Source organism: Elaeis guineensis, chromosome 9, assembly GCF_000442705.2.
Source record: "Elaeis guineensis isolate ETL-2024a chromosome 9, EG11, whole genome shotgun sequence".
Classification (NCBI taxonomy): Eukaryota; Viridiplantae; Streptophyta; class Magnoliopsida; order Arecales; family Arecaceae; genus Elaeis; species Elaeis guineensis.
In genome coordinates, this window is record NC_026001.2 from 10,526,475 (window position 1) to 10,550,481 (window position 24,007).

The 24,007-nt window shown below is 41.2% G+C and overlaps 1 protein-coding gene across 1 annotated transcript; it reads right to left on the bottom strand.

Moving 5' to 3' along the window:
* Positions 1 to 23,362, bottom strand: LOC105051691 (uncharacterized). Its single transcript, XM_010932244.4, has 12 exons — positions 23,069 to 23,362; positions 11,262 to 11,408; positions 11,012 to 11,126; positions 10,825 to 10,919; positions 10,473 to 10,576; positions 7,440 to 7,477; positions 6,418 to 6,653; positions 5,367 to 5,460; positions 5,082 to 5,272; positions 4,180 to 4,399; positions 992 to 1,159; positions 1 to 687 (listed from the first exon to the last, which is right to left on the bottom strand). The coding sequence occupies exons 1-12, from the start codon at positions 23,267 to 23,269 to the stop codon at positions 506 to 508; spliced, it is 1,791 nt and encodes a 596-aa protein (XP_010930546.1). The 5' UTR covers positions 23,270 to 23,362; the 3' UTR covers positions 1 to 505.
* Between the last annotated feature and the right edge of the window lie 645 nt (positions 23,363 to 24,007).

The following is a 24,007-nucleotide window of genomic DNA, read 5'->3' on the forward strand; positions in this document are numbered from 1 at the left end:
TCACCAACCCAACCACCTTTATGCAGTGTCATCCAAATAATAAACAACTGGAAACATAGACTTCGAGATCACGTTAATGTCTGACTCCAACCTGGACATGACGAATATGATTTGAACCATGAACGACATCTCCATAAGGCCAAGTTACAACACAACAAACCTGAGTTGCCTTGAAGGAATAAAACACCAGCATCTAACCATGCCAACATATTGGTTGAATTTTAAGCTACTGATTTGTTTAATTACATTCAAAGCAATGTTTATGAACTCTAGAGTATATCCAACCCATACGTCAAGATACTGTTCATAGTGCGCATAGGACTGCAACATCAAATGGTCGGTGTTGGCGGCCTTATCATTCATCCAGCTTGGCCATAAAATTTTGCCATGTGGCAGAGATGACCAACCCAAGATGGGGGGCTAACTTATATCCAACAGCGAAGGAACTGAAACCGTTTTTAAACTGGCCATGCCATGGCACCTACTGCGATATGAATCTTCAAGCTCAATTGGTCTTCTTGTTGTCATCAGTACTGGCATCACCATCCTGAGCTGCCGTCACATCATTGGCAACCAAGCTTTGATTGCTCTGGTCTTCATCTTCACCTCCAAAGCCGAACTCATTAACACGTTTCCTATCTACTGGATATATCCATCTCTGGTACAAATATATTAAGAAAATAACATCTGCAACCCACAGAATAAATTAAGAGAGTAAGAAAATTAAGTCGAATATATTTATCAGGAGAAAGAATTTTTAAAAATGGCATCTCAGAGATGCTTTAAGGCGACAGATCCCCCACTAAAAACCAAAGTTGGGAAACCTGCCCAAAAAGTCGAGGGTGGAGTAGGAAGAGATGCAAACTGGAACAGTAGATACTCTAGATCCAAAATTAGATGTTACAGTAACACTCTAAATCAGAGTTATCAGAAAATTGTAATTAAACAGTTCTTGTGCAGGATTAAATATACAATCTTATAGCACACATACCATCTCGGAAAACAGATAAACGATGCAGCATTGGCATTTTGATGACAAACGCGAAGAGGTCATCAATGATAGTGTTGAGAAATTTGTAGGTCATCTGTCTCCAGGGTAAATGAGTTACAGACTTAAGTTTGTAATTTATGAAGAGCTGTGGGCACATCATGATAAAACCTGCAGACAATACAGAAAAAAGGAATTAATTATACAAGAGACAAATTGCCAATCAACGAGCTCAATGGTAAATAATAGATCTCCAAAGAGAAAATTGTTTGAAGTACTCCAAATACTGAAAGTATTAAAAACATTGAAACTGAATTATAATTCAAGTATGCTCAAAATTTTTAGTTATGGATTAAAACAACTCCCCTTCCAGCATTGTTATCAAGTAAGGATCATATCTGAGTTGTAGTCACAGAGAACTTAACAAAGAAGATGAATAAGAGAACTATATTGAAAAGTTTACGGAGACAATAACTGGTTGAGACATAGAATGCCTGGGCTTAACAAGATTTCAAACATGGTTTAAACTAGGCTGATATATGACAAGTGATTAGAACTGTATATTGTGATCATTTAAATAAGAAAATCGACATGGTTTACATTTACAACCAATCACAGCTTATATGCTTGCTATAAGACCTCAATATTGTCCTAGAATGAGAGATCTTACTATGGTTCATTATCCCACTGTAAACATTTCCCCTTTCTAAACTTTGTTATTTCCTTTTGGTTTTTCAGTTTTTGACTATTTCCTCCCCCTTATTCTGCTATATCTTTCAAAAAATATATTTTCCATTTTCTTTTCATAGATATCTTCCATCAGATAAATTATATTTTTGATTTTCTTCTAATATCTCTAATTGGTCTTCCTTAATGGAAAATAAAATGGGAGGAAAATATCCTTGCTTTTAAAGCATTATTTCCATTATTATATTCAATATGTCCCTTAAATTTGTATGTCTTTTTTACATTTTAAGTCACAACAAGCTTATACCAAGGATTAGGAGTAAGCCTATACCTTTTTACGGTAATGACAAACAAAATACTCATATTAGAAAAGGCTTTATACACCAGATAGCTGATATGGGGTATTGTACCCATAGGGAACCAGTACCTGCCACAACCCCAAATACCAAGAATAGGTAACCAAAGATGTACCATACTGACAGGTCGTACAAGGTTGCACCAGCTGGTTACTGGTATAGTTACAAATCCAATAACTCAAAATTAATTCAGATAAATGTAACATGGCGTTTGTTATTTGTGGATAATATTGTGTTAATTGATGAGAAAGGACAAAACTAAATGAACAAGATCATAAATGAGAAGGCAAAGAGCAATGGTTTTAAGAATCATTCCTCAGAAAATATAGTAGATCTCTCTCAAGTACCAAGTAGCAAGCATAAGCATCAAGGCAAGCCCCTCTCTTCCCTAAATCGGCCTTGACCAGAAATTAAATATTAATTTTCTATAAGGTCGATTTTAATCAGATAGCTGGTCAGAATATTTGCCCAACCATTCCATGGAACCCTCACTTAGAGCCATGCAAGGGAGGTCTATCATGTAAGAGAGATAAGATAATTCTAGGTAAGAGCTTGTGTTGATGGAGAATTAGACTTTGATAGAAGTGGACGGAGAAGGATTAGTTGCGGCACTTTGAAGGGCTGGAAGCAGGTTTGTTGTATATAGTTACGGATCACGAGACATACCTATTTATCATCTCCGTTGCACTTATATAAAATACTTGTAATGCATTGAACAAGCTTTGGTTTATTCTCCTTCACTAGCTACAAACCAACCCTCTTAATATGTGAATCATAAAGATTTGTTTAACAAAGCAATGGCAATTTTACAATCAAAGAAATTATTCTCCAATTACATTAGATATGCTCATTGCTTTACATACTTCATTTTAAATAATAACAATTTTACTTGCATTATTTTTGTACTATATGTGCTGTATAATATCCTTTACCAATTCTAAAATAACACGTCTTTCACAGTTAAGCATATAGTACTATTTAATTGGCTTCTCCAACACTTGCAGACTCAATAATTTCTCTTTTCAATTTCTTTGATAGACTAAAACTAGCCTGGATCAAGACAGTGGCTTCTGTTTTCCTACAACCTCACTTTTTTTGAATGATAGCACATTCTCCAATCTCATACTTCATATGTTTATTGTGCCTCCAACTTACAACAAGAAAAATTCTTGATGAAATATCTGAAGGTGGTGTTAAAAATCAAAATATATATCCTAGAACATAATTATTTTTATGATCTTGATTTGCCTATACAAAAAAATGGGAAAGATGAGAACATGGCCAAAAAAATATTTGACATTCACATTTGCCACATATTTGGCACATGCTAGTAAGAAAAGATACTTGTGAATCAGGCATATACAAGTAAGAAAAGACCAAATGAGATACAAGTAAGGCCCCAAAATTTGATTGGTCAACATATTTGGCACATTCACATTGAAGTGGAAAAAAGTTCAAAATGTGACACAGATGACAAGAATGATGTAGATTTGTAATAGAATTACAACAGACAAAAGTTGGAAACATGTTAACTAACAGAGGACAAAATTTTATGAAGGATTTCATGGTTACAGATGGATCAATAAAAAGAAAACACAGGTGATGCTTAAGGTTCTGAAAAATGGAGTGGGCAACTCAAGAAATTATGGATAGTCATACATGAGCACAGGCATGCTCAGGTTCAAGAGATATAGAAAAGATGTAGCCAACCCAAAATAGATAGTACAACTTTCAAAAGTATATAATGCACTCCAAAATAATAAGCAAATATACAAGTTATATTAACATTATGAATTAATGTTTTTTTTTTTGATGGAAACATAATGAGTAATGTCAAAACTGGAAAGTAGAGACATTGACACACTACCAACTTAATGTCATTTTCATCTATATATTAACCAAGATGATAGGCCATATACGACAATGTGAAATAGAAATGGTGCTCTTAGGAAAATGATCTACATGTCTAATACTGACAAAACCAGGCCGCAAAGCAAAATGCTTTCTTTAGGAAATTCGTGTCTCATACCGATGATGGAAATTTATGTCATCATCAACAAACCGCCGTAACATAGGTGCTAGAACATTCTCATGCCATACATCCACTGCACTAGTTTCTTACTTGCATAGAAGGGAGAAAACACTTACCAAACATGTAGACGCAGCTGGTGAGAGAAGAGAGTATCCAAGAATACCAGCTTTTATGCTGCTCGTATATGAGAGAATAGACAGAGGAGCAAGCCACAAGAAAAAAAAGAACATATGATAGATACTTCATTGCAAGATCATCATACTCCTTAGTTTTGTTCTTTGTATATGATTCACGGTCTCGAAATTTCAACATTGGAATCCTTCTGCTTCTGTCAATCTGATGTAAAAGTTTAATGAAAATTAAAATGAAATCTCATGCACAAGCATTAGTCTTAGAAAAAGAGCTGAAAGTTTGGCTGAGTTGGATGTTAAGAAGGTCTGAAACCAGAAGGATCTAGAAACTAGTACATCAAACATTCAAAAAAGCTGACCAAAAAAATATCAAACTTTGAAGAAAAAGGCAGCAGCAATCAGTAAGATAAAGGACTGAGGAAAAATATCTAAAACTACTAGTCAAAAAATATCAAAGTAAATCAGAAAATAATGATGTTGACAAACTATATGAATAAGAAAAAAAATATTTAAAAAATATTTGCTATGTATCACTGACAGGCATCCTGATCAACAAATTCTTCCCCATGGTCCCAGAACAATATAGTGGATCAAATATCAAAAAAAATATTGGAGAACTGATAACTTGGCCAAGTTGTCTCAATTTGGCACTTTACTGAATATTTTGCACCAAGTACACATTTACTTAATCTTTAAAAGAATTGGAATTTTTATGTAATTCAACCAAATTGAACTTATAGACTGAATGAGTTTCAAAATGAAAATCGATTTTCAAGTTACTTGAATATTGATAAAGCCGAACAGAGAGTAAGGTTACAAAGTTCCTTTAAAATCTCAAAGTCAACTTTAGATTTGCCTTTCTTCAACATAACATATACAGAACTTACTTCAATATGCATCGCTTTCCCAATTTTCCAAAACTCGATGCAGACACCAATTCCAGAACTAGCCAGAATCATCCATGAGGTATCATTATCAAGGAGGTAAAGGAAAACAATCAGCTGGCAGATAAAGCTCACCACCACTGATTTTGCAGATAATCCTTCCATAGACTTGTTTTTATTCCAAAACTGAATATCTGCAAAGAACAAATATAATGAGCAATGCTGCATTCAAACATGCTAATATTTAAGGATAACTTAAGTCTAAACTGAATAGTTATCTTAATGTACCATTCTTGAAAGCCAAGAAATCAAACACAGAATGTAGTACAGATACAACCATCGTTACCACCAGCAGGTATGGATTTCCTTCCAAGAACACCCTCTATGGAAAAAGGTAAAAAAAAAACAAAAGAGTGAAGTTAACATCAGCAATCGAACACCTAAGTAGATGTACCCCACCAAAAAAAAGGAAAACGAGTAGATCATACAAAAATATATAGATATTAAAAGAGCCAACACAGAGTTCTAGAATTAAAAGAAAAACAGATAGTCAACAGGTATTAAAAGATCAGGATGGAATGTGCTGCAAAATAGTTGTGACTTCAGGAAAATGAACATACACTAATCAAATAAATAATTTTAATCAAATGGAATATTAAGAAAAGATATTAACAAACCTATGGCAATGAATATCAACCAATAAAATTTTCCAAATTCATATTTGCCTTATGTCTATACTTGCCTTATTACTCTGTACAAGCTAAACCTGCACCCTCTGTTTTTCCCACCCAGCTTAGACAGCAGTAGTTCTAGAATTTGTGCTAGGAACATAATCTGGGATATTATTTGAGCGATTCATGTACCATATTAGTCATCGATCATTTGCTATATAAGCCTCATAATCATCAACAACCAAGTGATCCAAGTAAACTATAGCTAGGAAGAAACTTGGTTAAGAATATACTGCAGTATGAGAACGGAGAAAAAAGGTGAAGGGACCTTAGTTTTACAGATGCATACAACAGAATTTGATAGTCTCAAAGATGATCTTGTTTCGTTTTGCAAGATAAAGCTCCTTATCAATGCAAATATGGGGTATCAGAAATTCTTACAGTCAATCAGTTTAGTGCATGGTACATCAATTGCTCAACCAACTACCAGGCAGGGAAAGTAAAATAGGAAAAAAGGCTATGAAGTCATTGCAATTTTGAATGACCAAACATTCTCCCAAAATAAACAATTGCAGGATCAATCTATCTTTAGATCCACATTTTAAAAATTTAAAATATCACAAAAGTTTGGCTTTTAAATTTGCAATTTCAATGTCATAAACTTTTACCTTGAGTTCATCAGCCTCGCCTTCAAGCATACTTCCATAATTACGGTGAATCTGGAATGACTGCTCAATCTGTAAAAACAACTGCCACTTGGTCATGCTAATTGGACCCAATTCCAGATTAACGGGCAACTCCTTCGCAGTATCATTGAGTGGTATCAGTTTATCCCTCAACAGCCAGAATTCATTGAAGAAGATTGTGGGGTAGTAGTTCCCAGTAGAAGGTTCTATATTCAGATCTGCGAAACCCATGTCAAGGAATAGAATTTTACCATTCATGATATATGTGCATCTGTTGGCCTCCATTTTAATTCATTTTATAACTTCTTTCAGTCAAAGGACATTTCCACAAATTCATCTTTCAGAAAACATAAGGAAATAACTTTATTTGGAAAAAAAAAAAGATATTAGAATTGCAGCAATTACCAGGGATTGAACTAATGGTGACATTCAAAATTGTTCTACTAGAAGGTTATTGCTTGATGATATGATTGTGAAATGATTGTGCTATGCAGACTTTCTAATTAACAACTGAGTAAAGCTTTAGACAGAGCGAGAAAACTTTAGGCTCATCTAATAATTTCAATTTCAAAAAGCACAAGTTAATTCATAACAAAAATGAAAATTGAAATAAGATTCACTTTTATGTGCATTTATTCAATTATGTACATTATACACCAGATTGTATGTACTAGAAACTAGAGAGGTTAGTAGTGGCAGATCTGTGACAGAACCTCAATCATGATGTGCACCTTCTAGTAAACAAAGGCAGCAGGAAAGGATTCTGTTTAAACCATGAAAAACTGCAGTTGGGATATGTTTGGAAACTATGTTGTTAGTGATGATAATAACTCTTGGAGTTTAATTTGAATAATACAAATAACTTTAATGTCCAGATAAACTGACAAACCGGATAATAAGAAAAAATTTCTCCATGCTATTACTACCAAACCATAGTCAACATAGTGTAGAGAAATGCTCAGAAGGTATCCAATTAATTAAACAAAATGTAAGTATCTGGATACAGCCAATAATGTTTGGAGGAATGTTGTTATGAGGGTATCTGCAATAGAAGGAGAGAAATAAAGAAATTAGCTGACCTCACAAATAAGGAAAGTCTCACAACAATGAGAGGAAAAAAAGAAATAGATTCAAGATATCAGATGTCCATCAAGAACATCAGAATTTAAGATAATGCAAGAGCAATGATTTATGCATCATGTTGCAAATCAAACACTCATGAATCAAAACCTTTTTAAGAAAAAGAAATATAAAAAAAACAGAACAAATGGTGTGCATTATTTTATGCTGTGACTTCAGATCAAATTAAATGTTTTTACATCACTCTTGAACAGATTCTTATTTGCTGATATGATTTATATAATATTTGCCACAAACTATGAACCCTAAACACATCTTAAACACAAAAGCTGCATGGCCTCGTCTCCTGATCACCTTACAAAGTTTTGCAAGCTAAAGAGAATTATACATCAGGCACTCAAGTCAGCATTTTTAAGGAAGCCAAACTGCCTGAGCTACAATACTGCTTGGTATATGCTAGAAATATTAGAAGTACCACAGTCTACAATGTATTTGCAAATCTATTAGACGACAAATATATAACTAACGAATAGAAATAGAATATTCCCATGGAATACAAAGAAATTGGTCGGACTGGAAATCACTAGCAGACAACTAGGTAGGCTCTTCAACTTTAAACTCGATTGACATCAAAAAGGAAAGTTGGAGTGAAATTCTTGAGATACAATAAAAGTCTATGCCATAATGTGAAACGGGAGTTCAGAATTTTGGAATATGCCCTAAAAGATTCCATCAGTCAGCTTTTATTTCCAGGACATCCTCACTTTTCTCAAAATACTTTAGCCTCCATAAGTAAATTACCCAATCCCAAATCTTACCACATTCTTTTCCTACTCTTAAATTTCATCATATATCCCATCCCTGCTCTCTCTCTCTCTCTCTCTACATACATACATACATCACACACACAGAATTTCCAATTCCTTCCTAATTGGGTAAACATTCATCAAAGAATCACAACATAATTGAAATCCTCTTTCAGAATCTTATATTTATGGAAAAAGAAAGAATTTGCCAGTTGGGTGAATTAGGAAACAGGAAATGTGGTCTAGGATAGAAAAAGGAAATTGGAAGGGTGGAAAAAGGATGTACAGGGACATCTAGAATGAACAAAAAAGAAAATCAAGCGAGCATTGCACCATCTTCTATAGTATGGTCTAATTTTTAACTAAATTTGAGCCAAATACACACGTGAGGGCTAGGATTTTGATGTTTAATGAGAATAATTTCTGATTCATCATAACATGCACCGGGATAATTCAAATGATCTTTAAGAATACTGCATGACTCTTTAAATTTTTTATGTATATTTTTAAATTTCTATTTTTTTTAAATTTACAATACAGTTTATCATATTTAAAAAGTAACAAAACAGAAGAATTAAAATAGTTTATACTCGCATTATCTTTGTTATATTTTTCTTCGGGATGTGCTGCAGGTGTCTGTTTCCTAGTAGCAGCAAAAACACATGAAACATGTTGACATGATTGTGTGCTATATCAGTCAATGCTGTCAAAGGCAGCCATCTAGGCACCTATCCTGCTTAGGTTTTTCGGCAGCCACATCCCTTAGGTATCTGCTACTCTCATGAGTCATAAGAGGGGTTATGTCACCTGAAATTTCGGGTCCACTTAGAAAAAATTGTGTTCAACAGATAACCACAAGTTGGATGCATGCAAGATTTCCAAGCATTTATCAAGTTCTTTGTTTGCAAAATTTAGAGAAAAATGAAGAACTAGCCTCCTAGCAATGAGTTGGGCCCACCAGAAAAGGTTGTGTAGGTCCTTATTGTTTCTAGAGTTAGGATAAGGATGCAGGCATTATCATACTTGTAAAAAATCATGTTTATTGTATCTTTGAGTTAATAATGGAGTTTGAATGAAACATCACATAAAATAATATGTCCCAATCTGTTCTTTATAAAGCATCTAAAACTGATTTCGATAAGTATAATATAGTTAATTTTTCCTCCCCTGTATCTCCTATATCCTTTTTCTTCTTTTACCAACTCAGGCACTTGGATGTTTCTCCAAATTCAATTCTTGTGTTCATGAAACACTGAAAACAGGTGGCTGCCCAAGGGTCCAGGTTCTGCACCTATACAAGTGCTTGACCATCTTAAAAGGTCACCTAGTGATAAAGCTGTCATTGTTTTGATGGCTCACTATTAGAGGTCAGCTAAATAATTTTGGATTTTCTCCAAATAACATTTTTGAAAGAGAAGCTAGTCAATTCATCCAGATGTATCATAGTCATCCATTCGATACATCTCCTATTTCTCCTAATCAGGAAGCTACTTGTTTGAATTCTAGATGTGAAACTATAAGTTACATAACCTATATAGTTTTAATAATTTTAACTTCTGATGACTGCTTCGTCACTTCCATGTTCCACTAGGTCATTATAAGAGTTGCTGCATAGCATTCTGCCTAGGCCTCTTTACAAGGGTCACCTAGATAGTAATAAATCAAGAAAATGTATAAATTTGTCAAAATTTCTAAAGGAATTCAACAAAAGTAATATACTTTGATAATTTTAGATCGTGAAAAGAATTTCAAATAATTGTTTAGCGCAGAGGCAGGTGCATGTAACAAGAGGAAAACATATAGGATATCACATAAACACCAAAAATGAACAGAAATGACAATTGCTGATATCATTCATTCAATATTTCACAAATAATTTATTAATACTAGGTGAAATTTACTATTACTAAAAGAATTGAGTTGTTCGGAAACAAATTGCTATTTTGGTTTATCACCCAACAAATGAAATTCGTAAACAGGGATTTTCCAATAATTTGGAAAAATTAGGATCCTTGTGTAGAGATTTCTACATTTGCATCATCATTATTAAGATGTGGTATGTAGCATGTAAGTTGTTACATGCTAACACATTCTTGCTGATTTACTAACTTTAAAGACAAAAAAATAAGATAAAGTTTGGAACAAACATACCGTGTAAAATCATCGACAAGATTAATGGTAATATTTGGTTTCCAATAGGAGACCCATTCTACCAGACCCTCATCCTTAGCTTCTGCCTGTGTATCATCCTTCGACTGTAACAAGCACATAGAAGAATTTAGGTGAAGCCACAGGTGCCTTAAAGGTAAGGAGATAAAGGCAACTATTATTCTTCCAAGAGCTAAAAACATAATCCTTTGGAGTGAAAGAGGTGGGAACTACCACAAGCATAACAATAATAGTACTAGGAAGAGAGTCAAAAGATCACAACACTTGAATGAATATTCACATTCATTTGGAGCCTACAGTTTGATCAAAAAAAGGAAAATAAAGAAGAGCAAACCTCAGGTGCTTGTTCTTCCTTTTCAGCCCCCTTGGAATTTCCCAGCAGACTCTTCCTTTTATCAGCTTTGGACTTGGGCAAGAATGTCACAACAGCTAAAAGAGTAACAAAATAAGAGAAGGTTTTGTTCACTGCCATGAAGTTTACAAAAATCTATATCACAAATATGTAAGCATAAAATCCTCACGATGTGTCCTCCCAAAGGCAGATTTTGGCTCATACTCAGGATCACTAGGATCTGGAGGGTATCCTGAGCGTGCAAAGAAAACATGAGCATACAGGCTCCCATTGTGCTTCACAGCCTACAAGTTACATGATGCCCATCATGCAAGAAGTCAGATAGGCTCAAAGGACAAGCGAATGGAAAAGTAGAAAATCATAATCCACGGTTATTAGTAAAACTAGGTCTTGGATCTGCATAATCTGTTCGGCAATACCTCTGATGGATAATACTTCAGGGAAGTAGACCTAGTACTACCCGGGACCCAAACTGCATATGGAATGTTTGCCTCATGCCAAACAAGAGCATCTTCGTTGCCGAAGTCATTAAACTTCTCCTGTTCAGAAAGATATAGCCACATGTCCTGGACAAGAAAAAGCAGCAACAAACATTTATTCATGCACAGAGAAATAATAGAGAGAACAAAAGCAGAACTGGTATAAAAACAGAAGCATATAACACATGTCAAACTCAAATTATGACAAGCGTATTCCTCAAAAGAAATAATGGTTGAACTCGAGTGTCTGCAGAGTGACAGATTTAGATGCAAAACTTGTTCTGCTGTTCCAATGTAATATACAAGGAAACGATGGCATACACTTGCTTTCTCAGTGAGCTTTAGAAACAGTAAAGTCAATTTAATTTAATAAAGGGCAGTGATACAGCGTGTAATGCAGTAAATATCCAATGTTTTCCATTTAATGCAAAATCAATGTCAATGAGTTCACAAGCAGAAAGCAAGCAATTTTAGGATGGGAAGTTCTAATGTTTTGGATTTACCATAAAGTTTGCTTGAGGTTGGAAGACCATAAGTTTAGATTGTATTTACGACCGGTTTATTGGTTTCTGAGAAGATTAAAAACCTTAATTGGGTTGCTTAAGTAGCTACCTTCTTTTCTGAACAACATAGGTACCTTAAAGTATCCTTTTCATGGCTTTGTGTAAGACAGAGAAAACAAATCCATGTTCCTATAAAATTTATATATTGATTTTATCTTTTTCACTATAAATACCTTGTTTTCCTATTTCTTTTCTTCCTAATTACTCAAGGACCAAAATCACCGGGCAGGCAATAAACCTTTTATAAAGGTTTATGGAGGTTAATGTTACATGGCACTCGAGATTCATGAAATGAACCCGCTGATGTTAGATGTAACAGGTAAAATGGAGGTGTCAAGGTAGATTCCTCTTGTTGCGACTGAAATCTATCCTGGGCCGGAGTGCTAGAGCAGGACGTCGTCCGGTGGATCGATGGCAGCCAGGCCTGCAAAAAAAGTCCCTACTAGAGATGGCTCTGGTGAGGATCCTCCGACGCTCAAATTAGATTTTCTGCAGCCCCCTGACGCTAAAGCAGATTTTCCGCAGCAGGTGGGAAAGAGCGAGCATTTGTGAAATAGAGAGGCGTACCTGGAGGATCCCCGTTTTACCATTTTATAGGTGAGATTGGAGCCTTGAAAAAAGGAGAGACCATAAAGAACCTTTTTGCCTCTCATCATGTTCTTGAGTATCACGCCTGATCCTTTGATTTTCTAAGTTGGTGAGTGATGTCACCTCATAGCCAGTGGGGACCATCTTTATTAATTGCATGGATTGACAACCAGGGCCCAGGAAATGACGTGGTTTTGTTCACAGTCACCCTTGTCATTAAATGGAATGACATGATTGGACCATGAAGAGGCCTCCTACAGTTATCATGACAAGCTGCTATCTTTAATTGTCTGACATAACAGTCGTTTTGGAGACTTTGGACTGAGGTCACTGAGTGCTTCGACCGAACCAAGAATCAGGGAAAGTAGGCCTCGGGCAGGTCACATGTCGGGATGCGGCCAGCTTAGTAAATGCTGGAGTTGGGGGTGACGGCCGAAGTCAGCCCATTGAGGGCTTGCTTGGGTCTCCAGATCAAATGCCAAAGTGGCTCAATCGCACGCAGGGTAACACGGCCTGATGGGACTGTGCGGAGACCGATCTCCCCAAAGTAATGAGTTGTAATAAGGAGTGGCTTCAGGGCCGATTAAGAGTAAGGATCGGCTAAAGATCTCCAGAAAAGATGCTAGAGCTGGGGCTTCCCTTGGCTCGATGTCCGATGTTCAGGTGTCACATCTGGGTCGGTAGCTAAGGACTCGACCGAGGTAAGTATCAGCCGTCCGAGCTAAGATCATCTGCCGAAGTCTCGATTGATGGACGAAGCTAGATGGCTAAAGTAGGAAGTTCGTGTGTTCGAAAACTGAGGTTAGCTGTTGAGGTGGGATCAGATGCATGTTGAAGGCGCAGGCATCCATGGGCCGAAGTTGGATGTGCGAATGCATCCTCTCGCTTTTCCTCTCCTACCATTTTTTCTCTGTCCTCCATCTCTTCCTCTCTTTCTTTTATCTTACTTTGATGCCCATTGGAGGATAGGATAAGAGGGAGAGAGGCAATTAATGCCTCTGTCAGGTTCAGATGACCCAGGACAATCCTCGTAGCATATGCACAATGAACGATGCATAATCAAGAATTAATGAAGTACACAGGACAGCATGGCTGGTGGAGACCTTTTAGCACTGACAATGGGCTGGTTAAATTGTCAACATGCTAGGCCTCTAGTCTCTTCTTATCTTCGGCCTAGACGAAATTTTTTCCAACACATTCCCCCTACTTCCGAGCCTAAGCCTTGGCTTAGGCGAAGGGAGTACTGCAGGCAGAATGAGCTGAAGATACAGGGACTTGTTGCCTTTTAATTGAGATGTGCATGCAACTTTCGACGAATGCGAAGAGTTGCAGAGGGACAATGATAAGCTGCATTTCAACAAGCGGTGCATATCGGGGAATGTGGATTTCCATGCAGTATTTGATCGGGATTTGCGCATCTCGTAGATGACACTTAGCCATTGCTGGAAAATACGGTCGAAATCGAGACAAACAAAGTCCGAATTTATGCATATTTGAACTGGGCGCTAGAGAATCCAAGGTAGGTTTCTTCGAAGGGGATGACGCCAGAGGCTTCGTTGCACGGCCTTTGGGAGGAAGGCCTCGATTCCATCGAAGATGCTAGTGAGCGTAAGGAGTTCTTCACCCCGATCTTTCTCCTCTATTCAAAGTAATCGTGGATGAAAGAATTCCAATTAGGCTAGCACATGGTCCGTACCTGAGGCTCGATGTAGGAACTGGATATTTGTGTGCTCGAGTATTACGATGTGTTGTTCGTGTTCATGCAATGGGAGCAATGATGGCCCGTAGAGGAGAGATCGATTATAGCGAGCATCTAGAAACTTCGAAGCTTCTTGCGAGTGGCTACGGTTTTGCCCGAAGCCAAATACAGAGGCCAGTGAAGCAGCATGCACAAGAGGGCCATGGAGCCATAGTCAGCTTCAGTACTGCCAAAATTATGCACGGGTATGTGAGGAGCCTTCAGACATGCAGACTTGGCATGGTTCGACGCCAACAGGGACTTAGTCGGCACATTGCCGGCAAGTGGAATGGCGTGGTAAGGTGATGTATCCTGACTCTGACATGATTAGACAGAAACTATAATTAGTATCTTCTGACCTGCATTTTAGATGGAAGGCCGTTGTTTAATGCCGGATCCTTCTCGTGATATTGAAGTCTGGGGGCCGACAGACACTCTTGTTGCTAAACGAAGGGCGTCAGCCAGGAGGAAGGATCGACCGGTTTGCTCGGGTCCGTCCGACAGTGGAGTCAGAGAAGTGAGGCTCGGCTTGTCCTAGAGATTAGTTCAGTCCGCCTCATGGGGTTCGAGATGGTGAAGGTTGATCTCCTCGAAGCGATAAGTTGTAATAGTGAATGACTCAGAGGTCGATTAGGAGTAAGGATCGACTCAAGACTTCCAAAGAAGATGCTGAAGTCGGGGTTTCCCTTGGCTCCATGCCCAATGCCCGGATGTCGCCTAGGGGCCGATGATCGAGGGGTCGGTCGAAGCTAGGATCAACTGTCAAACCCCTGTCTTCCGACGAAATAGGGTTCGCTGATCGATGCATGGATCGGTAAAAACTGGAGTCGGTGGTTGAGGCAGGGATCGATGTTGTGGCCTTCATCGGGACCTGACATCGATGGGGACATGCTTCAATCTAGGCGTAATACCCCATCCCAACATATACTCCTCTGTCTCTGAGTGTCAGGCAAAGAGAGTAATCCCGCATGCGCTGATCGAGAATGTAAGACGCCACCCTGACTGCAGGTCATGCGCGTGACTTTCGAGGCACGTCCGCACTTCTATACCCGAATTGAATGCACGTTGCCTCAAAGCCCGAGAGTGGGGAGGTGAAGCGACACGACCGCTCCACTCACGCTCGAATTAAGTGTGTCAACAAGGGCGGTGCCCGCGACCAACACCCAGTCGACACGTATCGTCGTTGATAGGGGTGGTTATGGGGCGCTTGAATTTGGCTCCTCTTTTTATAGGGAGGAGATCCCCCCATCCTCCATCTCGAAATGGAGGTTCACTTCTTGTGCGCCATGGTGCGATAGGGCGGTTCCTTTCGCCATGGACGTGCAGTGGACGTCTTCTTTGTGAACGGGGGAGCCCATCTTTTTGGTCGAAGTTGTCACCTATCGTCCAAGGGAGGGGAGTCACCTAGTAGATTGTAGCTTGGCCAGAAAGTATTGGAAATGGCTGTCTTGCCTAGGGGGATTGCGGATCCACGGCCTTGAGGGATTACTCCAGCGTCATGTTCGGAGCGAACATGGCTTCAATGATAGTCTCTCGTGATGTTTCTGCAGAGCACATGCTTCCAAGAGGGATGGCCACCGAACCGCACAGTTGCTCTCAATGGGGGCCGCGGTCCTCACCACCAAAAAACCTCTTCCCTCAGGCCCTCAGTGGCCTATTGATGCGATTCGAATGCGGCCTTCACCCGTCGCCACTGGCACCATGCCCGCTTCCCGACTAGATCGAGCTCCCATTTTGGGTAGGACGAGGATGATGGTCGCCATCGATCGTCGGGCGTAAGAGCGCCTCTTTCTCCTTCCCGCATGTTCTCTTCGAGGGTTAAGAATGCGGAGTTGAGGAGTTCAAGGCCTCTGCCATGCACGGAGAGGAGGTCATCGGCGTAGATACTTTCACTGCTTCGAGGACCATAGGGCTTGTGCGGGGAAGGTGATGGCGCACCCAAGTTTCAGTTCTCACATTTTTGGCGAAAGGAAAAGGGGCCTTTCTTCAGGCAAGGCGTAGAGTCGGTGTTAGCGTATGCTATTTCTTTTTTCTTTTTCTTTCTTTTTTATGTGATCGCATTTGCCACGATCCTTTTCCTGTAATTATTATAAATGAAATATTTCATTTAGAATTTAGCTTACTTTGTGTTCGCCTAATCCCTCGCAATTCTACCTCCAAATCGTATTTAGCAAACTCATGTTGGTTAGACCGAATTAGTAGGGACGCCGCCCTGAACCTTCCTATCGAAAGGAGAGACCTTCAGCCTTCCGAAAGATAGGTTCCCCAGGTCTTCAAAGTTCCTGCTAAAATGCGGAGTCATCGTCATTGACCCTGTACACATAAGGCGAGAGAGCTTGCCGACCTGGTTTAGATTAGACCACCCGTCGCTCGACTTGGGGGGGAATTGCATCTCGGAGACCGACTTTGTAGAGTTCAGCATCCTTAGTCTGGTCTTAAAGATCGCCTCATTTTAGGCTTCGGTTCAGCTTCAATCCAACTTCAGATGGGTCTTGACCCTTCAATTTGACACTGACCTTAGCTTTGCTCGCGAGAGTTTTGCGAGTCTTTTAGAGTCTATTCTCTCCAGCTTGGATTGCTTGCCCCCCATTTTTAGACTTATCAGGATGGTCCGAGGCGTCGTCTCCTGTTAGGAGATGCCGGGGCAGCTCGATCAAAGGTCCAGAGGTCTCTACAAGGCTCAAGCCTGCGGTAGGCGGCTCCGACAATGCTCGAGACCAGATCACCGACGCTGCTTGAGATCAGGCCGGCTACTAGTATCGGTGTCATTCGGGATCTGATCTACCAGTGGGTAGCTTCGGCCCTGCTTGTAGATAAACGCAAAGACGCGCATGCAAGGAGCTTCAGGGGGCTTGGATCACTTACTAGTAGTCTCGCAACTGTTGAGGACCGATTTTATCAACGAAAGCTTAGGCGTTGCTCAGACGCAAGTCATTCGACGAGGAGCTTCAGGACGGCTTAGAGCGAATGCTTCGACATCGCCTGGGAGTGGGTTGGCCGATGGGCTTCAATAGCGCTGGAGGCCAAATACACAAGAGAGCTTCGGGACTTAGAAAGAAAAGGCAACGTTGGTCGGGAAAGTCCAAGTCTGCAAACCCAACGAAGCACGTGGCCGCTAGGGCTGCGTGCGCGTGCAAGAGAGAAGGCCAGAGTCACTCGCAAATGGTTTCGGCGCCCATTATGGCTAGGCACGTGGGAAAGAGAGTTCGGAGTCACCGATGTTGGTGCGAGCAGAGGTGAAATACTGTGCGAGGACCTTAAGACCCCGGATCCGATGTTTGCCAGGTGAGGGGGAACCTCGGTACATCCCACGTGTGACTCCGATATCACTTGGGCTGGATGCCAGGGAAAAGATCAGCATCGTATACTCCGATACCATCCACAGGAGGCCACCATAGTAGGCCTCCGAACCACTTTCAGCCGAATTCTCCAATTTCATGAAGCCCTCTCTGGAAGCTCAGTCCCTATCCACCGCGTCACCCTCTTATCCATCCACTCATCTATGGACAATCACAACCCCACAAACACGTGAGCATCCAGACCGAGTTCTTTGGTGCCGCGGGAAATACGTGGGAAATAGATTGGCGCTGAGGCATGGATCGACGTCGTGAAACGTGGTCGACGCTGTCAGATGTACAGAAGATGCGCAGGAAGCTCCTTCAGTTGGAATCGCATGCCTTGGTTGGGTATATAAGGAGCAAAAGGTCTTCGACTTTGTGGGCATGCCGGAGGGGGTTCAGGCCTACAGAGATCGATCTCGAAGCTGCCCGAAGTACGACACGCATGCAGGAACTTTATTCACAGTGGGGCGTATGGAGGTAGGTGGGATTAGGCTATTGAGATGTTGGTTTAAATGAGCTTTAGCCCACCACTGCTTTATTGAAGCCCTCCAATCGAAGAGTGGCGTCTTCGGCTAGTGACCCAACTAGCAATCTTCGACCTCTCACTGAAAAGTGAGGCCTTCTGCTCCCCCATTGAAAAGTGGGATCTTCGGCCAGTGGGCTTCGACTTACACCTTCATGGGCGTACTCTGGCCTACTCCAACCCAGCTGGCGATCTTCGACCTCTCACTAAAGAGTGAGATCTTCTGCTCCCCCAATAAAAAGTAGGATCTTCGGCTAGTGGACTTCAACTTCCACCTTCATGGGAGTCCTCTGACCTATTCCGACCCAGCTGGCGATCTTCGACCTCTCACTGAAAAGTGAGATCTTCTGCTCCCCCACTGAAAAGTGGATCTTCAGCCAGTGGACTTCGGCTTCCGTCTTCATGGGCGTACTCTGACCTACTCCGACCCAGCTGACGATCTTCGACCTCTCACTGAAGAGTGAGATCTTCTGCTCTTTTGGGACTTGGCGGCATCTTTACTCTACAAAAGCTCAATGATATTTTTGCTCTGTTGAGACCCATCCTCAACCCGAGACTTGACAGCATCTTTGTTCTACCGAAATTCGATGGCATCTTTGCTCTATCGAGACTCGAAAAATTTTGTCCTGCTTTGGTCTGACCGATGTGGGTGGCTATTCCAGCCCCTCTCGGGACACTTCACCACTCTCAACATCGTAGGCCTCAAGGACACGGAACTCAACGATATTTTTGCTCTATTGAAGCTCGACGGTATCTTTGCTCTATCGAAATCCGCTTCGGCACCTTCGAGACTCGACGGTATCTTTGCTCTGTCGAAGCTCGACGACATATTTGCTCTATCAAGGTCTGAAGGATTTCATCCTGTTTCGACCAAACCGATGTGGGTGGCTACTTCGATCCCTCGCGAGAAGCTTCATCACTCTCAACGTCATAGGCCTCAGAGACACGAAATTCGATATTTTTGCTCTACCGAAGCTCGACAATATCTTTGCTCTATCGAGGTCAGTCTTGGGCACCTTCGAGACTCGACGGCATCTTTGCTTTGCCGAAACTCGACGGCATCTTTGCTCTATCGAGGCCTGCAGGATTTTGTCCTGTTTCGGCCTGACCGATATGGATGGCTACTCCGGCCCCTCTCGGGAGGCTTCACCACTCTCAACATCATAGGCCTTAGGGACAGAACTCGACGGCATTTTTGCTCCACCAAAGTCCGATGGTATCTTTGCTCTATTGAGGTCCACATTCGGCACCTTCGGGACTCGATGACATCTTTACTCTGCCAAAACTCGACGGCATCTTTGCTCTATCGAGGTTCGAAGGATTTCGTCCTGTTTCGGCTCGGCCGACGTGGGTGGCTACTCCGACCTCTCACGAGAGACTTCACCACTCAACATCGTAGGCCTCAAGGAGACGGAACTCGACGGCATCTTTGCTCTACCGAAGCTCGACGGCATCTTTATTCTATCGAGGTCCGCTTTCGGCACAATCAGGACTCAACGACATCTTTGCTCTATCGAAGCTCAACGGTATCTTTGCTTTATCGAGGCTCGAAGGGTTTTGCCCTACTTCGACTCCTCGCTAAAGATCGAGGTCTTGGCATCCCAGACAACTAATGTTTTCATGAGCGCTGACTCATTGCAAAGTAGAGTTCAACCTCTGAGGGTCCGGATCAATTACCTCCCACTACTTAGTCGCCAAGGGCTTCGGCTCCTTGCTGAAAAGCGAGGTCTTCAACCTTGATTTTAACTTCGGCCTCAGCCTTGATTTAGATGCTTATAGGCCTGCAGTCTTTTTCAGAAGGAAAGAAAATAAAGTAAAAAATGAGAACTTAAGAATCTCTTTCCAAAAAGTTGTCTTTTGAAGCTCGCTTCCTCTTCCGATCCGGATTGCGTGCAACCCATTTATTGGACCCAATCGGGAGTGCCTGGAGGGGCGTTAACCGATCCATTTGGTATGTAGCCATGGGTAAGCACTCGAACTATTGAGTTCGACACTTTTTACAAACTCACAGATCACCTATGGGACTTTCTTTAAGAAGTCCTCCCTGTCCTGATAAAAAAGAAGAGTATGTATTTATAGGAGTGACAATTAATAAATAATGAAATGGGTGCAAAGTCCCATTATAAGGGGGCATAGATAAAAGAGGGCATATCAGGATTAATTTGAAATCCCTTGCACATTTTTATTTTCCCTATGGCCTTGATCTCTGACAGATCTTTTCTCCTTTTCTCTGTCTCTCTCTTCTTTTAATGCATACTTAAAAAAAGAAGCCATGGGAAGAGAAAGAGGGTCCCTTGAGCGGGAAGAGACTTCTTCCGAAGATTGGATGTTCGGCCAATTTTATCTTTGGAGATGTGATGCCGTTGAGATGGCACGACGGAATTCTTTTGATAAAGCGGTCACTCCTTCCCACAAATAAGCTTGTATCCTTCCGACTTAAATTATTGCCCCCTATTCTTAAACCTTACCAAAAGAGCTTGAAAAGGGGGGACCTCTCATTTAACGAGGCCGAGCTTAATAGTTGTACGGCGTGGACCATCTTGTTTCTTCCAAGAGTCGGCAGAGGGGATTGTAACATCGCCTTCAGTGGCTAATGCAGAGCGTGGTTTCTGACTAGAGCTTCTGCGGAGGAGCATGCCTTGGGTTAGAGTACCTCAAGGATGCCCTTCACTCAATCATGACAATGGATTGCTCAATCTTTTTCAAAAACGAACAAAGCACGGCCCTTCCTCTAGCGCCAATCTGTTACGGCTGGAATCCATCCTAGGCCGAAGGTGCTAAAGCAGGACGTCGTCCGACGGATCGATAGCAGCTGGACCTGTAAGAAAAACCCCTACCAGAGGTGGCTCCGATGGGGACCCTCCGACACTCAAATTAGATTTTCCACAGCAGATGAAAAACAACGAGCGTTTGTGAGAGGGAGAAGAGACGTACCTAGAGGATCCCTGTTTTACTTTTTTATAGATGAGATTGGAGTCTTGAAAAAAAGAGAAGCCATAAAGAACCTTTTTGCCCCTCATCATGTTCTTGAGTACCACATCTAATCCTTTGATTTTCTGGATTGATGAGTGATGTCACCTTATAGCCAATGGGGGCCATCTTTATTAATTGCATGGATTGGCAACCAAGGCCCAGGGAATGGCGTGGCTTTTTTCATGGTCACCCTCATCATTAAATAAAATGACGTGACTGGATCATAGAAAGGCCTCTTACAATCATCATGACAAGCTGCTATCTTTAATTACCTGATGAGACCGTTGTTTTGGAAATCTTGGACCGAGGTCATTGAGTGCTTCAATCAAACCAAGAATTAGGGAGAGTAGGCCTCGAGCTGGTCATACATCAGGATGCGGCAAGCTTAATAAATGCTAGAGTTGGGGGTGACGGCCGAAGTCAGCCTATTGAGGGCTTGCCCGGGTCTCCAGATCAGATGCCCAAGTGGCTTAGTCGCATGCATGGTAATGCGACCTGATGGGACTGTGCGGGGACCGATCTTTCCAAAGTAATGAGCTATAATAGTGAGTGGCTTCGGGATCGATTAGGAGTAAAGATCAGCCAAAAATCTCCAGGGAAGACACCAGAGCTGGGGCTTCCCTTAGCTCGATGCCCAATGTCTGGGTGTCACATCTGGACTGGTAGCTAAGGACTTGGCCGAGATAAGTGTCAGTCGTCCAAGCTAAGATCATCTGCCGAAGTCCCGATTGATAGATGAAGCCAAGTGGCCAAAGTAGGAAGTCCGTTTGTCCGAAAACTAAGGCTAGCTGTCGAAGTGGGGTCGGACGCGCGTGAAGGGTGTGGACATCTGCAAGCCGAAGCCGGACATGCAAGTGCATCCTCTCACTTTTCCTCGCCTGCCACCTTTTCTCTGTCCTCCATCTCTTCCTTTTGTCTTCTTTTGACGCCCATTGGAGAATGGGACGAGAGAGGGAGAGGCAATTAATGCCTCTGCCAGATTCAAATGACCCAGAGCAATCCTCGCAACATATGCACAGTGAATGATGCATAATCGAAAATTAATGAAGTACATGGGGCAGCATGACCGATGGAGACCTTTTAGCACTGATAGTGGCTTGGTTAAATTGTCAACATGTTGGGCCTCCGATCTGTTCTTATCTTCGGCCCAGACGAAATTTCCCAAAACACCTCTGTTGCAATCTTTATAGAAACATCAAACTCTTTTCATAATATGAATTTGCTTTTTCTAAAGTCCAGGCATTAAGAAGCCTAAGACAAGCAAAAGAATAGCCATGCGTTGTGGAAGAAAATCATGGTTTATGTAATTTTGAGGTTCTTAATGCCCTTGATAACTGGTGCTCCAACTATTCAAATCATAATAATTGCAGACTTACAGTTAAGTAGTATTACTCAATCCAGAGTCCAAAGCCACAAATACAATAACTAAGTCCACAACTAGTCAACTACAAAAACAAGTCTCAATCAGTTACAATCAGATTTACGGGAAACAGAACCCATCAAAATGGCATCGAGAAGTCAGCATAGTAGTCATAAAACTAATAAGAAAAAAAAACAAATAGCTAAAAACCAAAACAAATCTTTAAAGAGTGGAAATCAGAAACTAAAAAAAAAAAAAGCTTCTAAAAAAATCTCAGAACCTTTTTCTATTAAGACGCAAAGTGATAGTGGGAAAAGCAATAACTTGAGCTTTCACAATAGGAAAATCCATAAAAAAAAAAAGTAACAAATTCCATAGAAAGTTGACATTTCAGTATCTGGATGTTGCCCTTGTGCAATATACGACTCTAAGATGAAAATCCGATCTTTAGAAGATCAGCGCGATACAAAACTGTGAGTTCCAAGGATTCACCTTTCAAGCAATTTCTAGTGAATACTGTGGAATTACTCAAAGGATCGCAATCGAAAAATATGCAAATCACTTCGAAAAATACACAAAAGCTCCGATCTAAATATCGAGACGTGCAGGAAAGGATTGAAGAAGCTAGGGTTTGTGTGGAGGGAACCAGAAAGGAACTGACCAAGGGCTCGCCCTTCTGGAAGAGATTGGAGATGAGATGGGAGGGCTCAGAGGGCTTCTTGGGGGAGAAGAACTTCATGGCGAAGTACCAGAACACTGCCATCCGGATGATCCCCGCCACCGTCTGCCCGAACCCCGCCTGCTGACGCTGCTGCTGCCGCCCCTGCGTCGCCGGCGCCACCTGTGCCGCTGGTTGCGCCATCGCCACCGGCCGCGGAGCACCCTATCCAAAGGCGGAGAGAGATGGAGGGGCGTGGGGCTTCAGAGGGGAGAGAGAGAGAGAGAGAGAGAGAGAATTAGTTACATTACGTATTAACGGGGGATTTATCTCTTAATAAATAGCTCCGCTTTCTCGGCTTTAACGGGGGAATGTTTTCGGGATAGTAACGCTACGGGGCCCAGAAAGGGTACCAAAACGATTTTTTATGCTGTACGGCATCAGATAATCGACCCAATTCGGTGGATCAGGTAGGAAGTAAGTGACATGTGGCGAGGGAGCTTGGGCCGCTAAGTATTTTTCGCTTTGGGTTATTTAGGGTTTTGCGGTTGTGCTCCCGATTAGTTCGTGATGGAGTCATTGCAACCGTCCGTCCACCATGAGATTAATTCACAACCATTGGATGAGTAAATAAATTGGACGTGGGCTGGCTTCGTAAGTATTGGGGTAAGGGCTTGTCAGCCTGGAACGGCCGTAATTGTGGGCCGGGCCTTTACAGAGTGTGTTTTTATTTTCCTTCATCTCCTTTTCTGATGGTGACCATGGACAATTGGTATTTCCATCAAAAGTTACAGTAATCCAATCCCGGAGCTCTCATACACCCTATCACCTTAATTGCAGGAAATTCTTATAAGCAGAGTGTTTCAAAATTTTTTATTGATTACAGGACATACTAAGTTCACCAGACAATTAGTCTCGAATGATAAGAGAATATATTCTCTC